A 2984-nucleotide genomic window follows, 5' to 3' on the forward strand; every position below is an offset into this window, starting at 1 on the left:
TATATATATATATATATATTTGTTTATTTAGACATGGGTACGTTAACTTTTTAATAAGGTTGTAACAAAAGTAATATATTAGAATCTTAACTTAAAATCTTTAAACTTTTGGATTAAAATGTTTAATTCTTTAGGGGAGTGGGGGCACTACGTTATTTTTCCGTGATGGTGCAATTCAACGGGTGATAGAATAATTTTTCCCATCGTCACCGGTTGTTTATAGCGCGTGGAACTTTTTAATTTCTTTAAAGCATGATTTTTTCAACGCTTGATGATATGATTTTGTGAGAGGAATTGTTGGTTGGGGGAAAACTGTTGGGTATGGTGGTGAGTGATGACAATTGCCACTAAAAAACGTTGTGAGTGATGGAAAAATGGTTACTGACATGACATGACGGAACATTATTTAATGTTTGTGAGGGATGAAATTTCATAACTAGTGACCACCCCTCCGCTTAAATCACATACACGAAAAAAAGTAATTTGACGACGACTTTTATTGGATTATTCGAGCCCCCAATCTTGAATCACAAAACTCTCATTTTTCAAATGTTTTAATACATCCAAAAGAGGTTTTTGTTCCAGAGATTAACATTTGCCACAGATGGCCACCAGCAATCAGCCGTTGTTGACTTCCGTCGAAAAATGCCACATCTCACCACCGCCCAACACCGTCGGCAAACGATCACTCCCACTCACTTTCTTCGACCTCGTATGGCTGCTTTTCCATCCAGTTCACCAGCTTTTCTTTTACGATTTCCCCCATCCCAAATCCCATTTCATCGAAACAGTTATTCCAACACTCAAACACTCCTTGTCCATAACTCTCCAACACTTCTTCCCATTCGCAGGCAACTTGATTGTGCTTCCGAATTCAAAACCCGAAATCCGCCACGTGGACGGAGACTCCCTCGCGCTTACTTTCGCAGAATGCAACCTTGATTTCAACCATCTCAAACAAAATCATCCTCGGGATTGTAACAAGTTCCACCCTCTGGTACCTCTACTCGAACCTCCATTTAAAGCATCCGATCTTGTCAAAATCCCAGTTTTTTCTGTTCAAGTTACAATCTTCCCGAATTCCGGCATCACGATCGGGCTCACAAACCATCACTCGCTTTGTGATGCAAGAACACGGTATGATTTCTTGAATGCGTGGACTTCGGTTGCCAAACATGGTACAGACGAGTTGTTTTTAAGTAGTAGATCGGTTCCGTTTTACGATCGGGTTATTGAATACCCTAAATCTTTAGATGACATGCTGTTAAGTCTACCACCTATTCAAACTCTTGATGAAAGTTACAAAGTGCCTCAGCTTGAGCCTCAGATGAACAAAGTTCGGTACACGTTTGTGTTGACCCAGTCGCAGATTAATAGGTTAAAGAAATGGTTGTTGGCTCAACTGCCAACTTTAGAATATGTATCTTCTTTTGCTGTGGGGTGCGGGTATGTATGGAGTTGTGTAGCAAAATCGCGTGTTCTTGTTGAGGGGGCAAAGGGGGAGTATGAGGTCGAACGGTTTGCGTGTGCTGCGGACTGGCGGGCTCGGTTGAACCCGCCACTTCCACAAACCTATTTTGGTAACTGTACCGGGTTATGTTTGGCGACAACAAAAACATCGTTAATAACAGGAAGTAAAGGGTTTCCGACCGCGGTTGAGTTGCTAGCAACGGCTATAAGGGAAGGGGTTAACAGTAAACTAGGGGTGTTTAAAGACGCTGAGACATGGGTGGACAAGGTCTTGTTAGAAGTTCCAACGATGGGTGTGGCTGGAACACCAAAAATCAATGTGTACGATGTCGATTTCGGGTGGGGAAAGCCCGAGAAGTATGAGACAATCTCATTAGATTACAATGACTCGATATCGGTTAACGCAAGCAAAGAATCATCGGAAGATCTTGAAATTGGTTTGTGTCTTCCGGCTGAACAAATGGATGCTTTTATTAGCATTTCTGGAAATGAAATAGAGAGCATACTTTCTCATGAATTTCAATGTATCAATCTGTAATGGCTTGTATCTCTTGTTTATTTGCGTTTTGGTGACGAGATTTTGTGCCATGATTTTTGTTTTTAATAAATTATAAGTGTGACATCTCATAGGTTTTGACGTTTTGTACCTTGAAACATACACACACGTTTATAAGATATAACTATCCACAAACAAACATATCTACCAACCTCACATGGATGTACGACACCAACATTATCGCCAGCACCATCTCTAGTATATAATTGGGTTTTTAGGGCCGGCTTTTGGGCTAGTCAACCCATGACGTCGCTCGAAGTCCAAATTTTTAAAGGGTCTGAAAGGTTTCTATTAGCTTTTATATATTTACTTAATTATATATTTAACATATGCATGTACTCATTATGTTACAAGTGTTGGTGGTGGAGTGGAAACACTATCCCAAGTTAACGTAAAGGTCTCAAGTTCAAGGCTTGACTATATATACCACCGAGGGTTTGTTTTTTTTTTAATTCATTTCCCAAGCCGCAATTTTGGGCCCAAATTTTTTTTGCCGTCCGAGACCTAAATTTTTTGAGAGTTCTCGGGGACGGCTCTGTACTTTTCAAATGTGTTTTAATAAATTTTTCCATCTCTTATTTTGCAACTGTATGTTCGGTGACATCCAATTGTTAATTAACAGTTAGGTTTAGTGCTAAGGATTCTCCATACACATAAGAGCTTCTCCAACGTCCATATTTTAACTCACGTAGAAGAGAGAGGAAGATGCCAATGTGACGCTGAGAAGAAGAGGAGAGAAGTGGGGGGTGTGTGTGATTGGAGATGTTTTTTTTGACTTATAAAAAACATATATTTTTATGTAATTACGAGAGGAAATAAATTCAAATAGTCAAATCATCCTATACCTATTTCATTATAAAAGTCTAAATAAATAATGATAAGAGATCAAATAGTCAAATCATCCGATACCTATTTCATTATAAAAGTCTAAATAAATAATGATAAGAGAAAAGAACAA

General features: G+C 39.1%; 1 protein-coding gene across 1 annotated transcript; it reads left to right on the forward strand.

Annotated features, from left to right (window-relative positions):
• The first annotated feature begins 539 nt into the window (after positions 1-539).
• LOC110922153 (malonyl-coenzyme A:anthocyanin 3-O-glucoside-6''-O-malonyltransferase) lies at positions 540-2104 on the forward strand. Its single transcript, XM_022166466.2, has one exon. The coding sequence runs from the start codon at positions 605-607 to the stop codon at positions 2006-2008; it is 1404 nt and encodes a 467-aa protein (XP_022022158.1). The 5' UTR covers positions 540-604; the 3' UTR covers positions 2009-2104.
• Positions 2105-2984: the final 880 nt, after the last annotated feature.

Source organism: Helianthus annuus, chromosome 17, assembly GCF_002127325.2.
Source record: "Helianthus annuus cultivar XRQ/B chromosome 17, HanXRQr2.0-SUNRISE, whole genome shotgun sequence".
Classification (NCBI taxonomy): domain Eukaryota; kingdom Viridiplantae; phylum Streptophyta; class Magnoliopsida; order Asterales; family Asteraceae; genus Helianthus; species Helianthus annuus.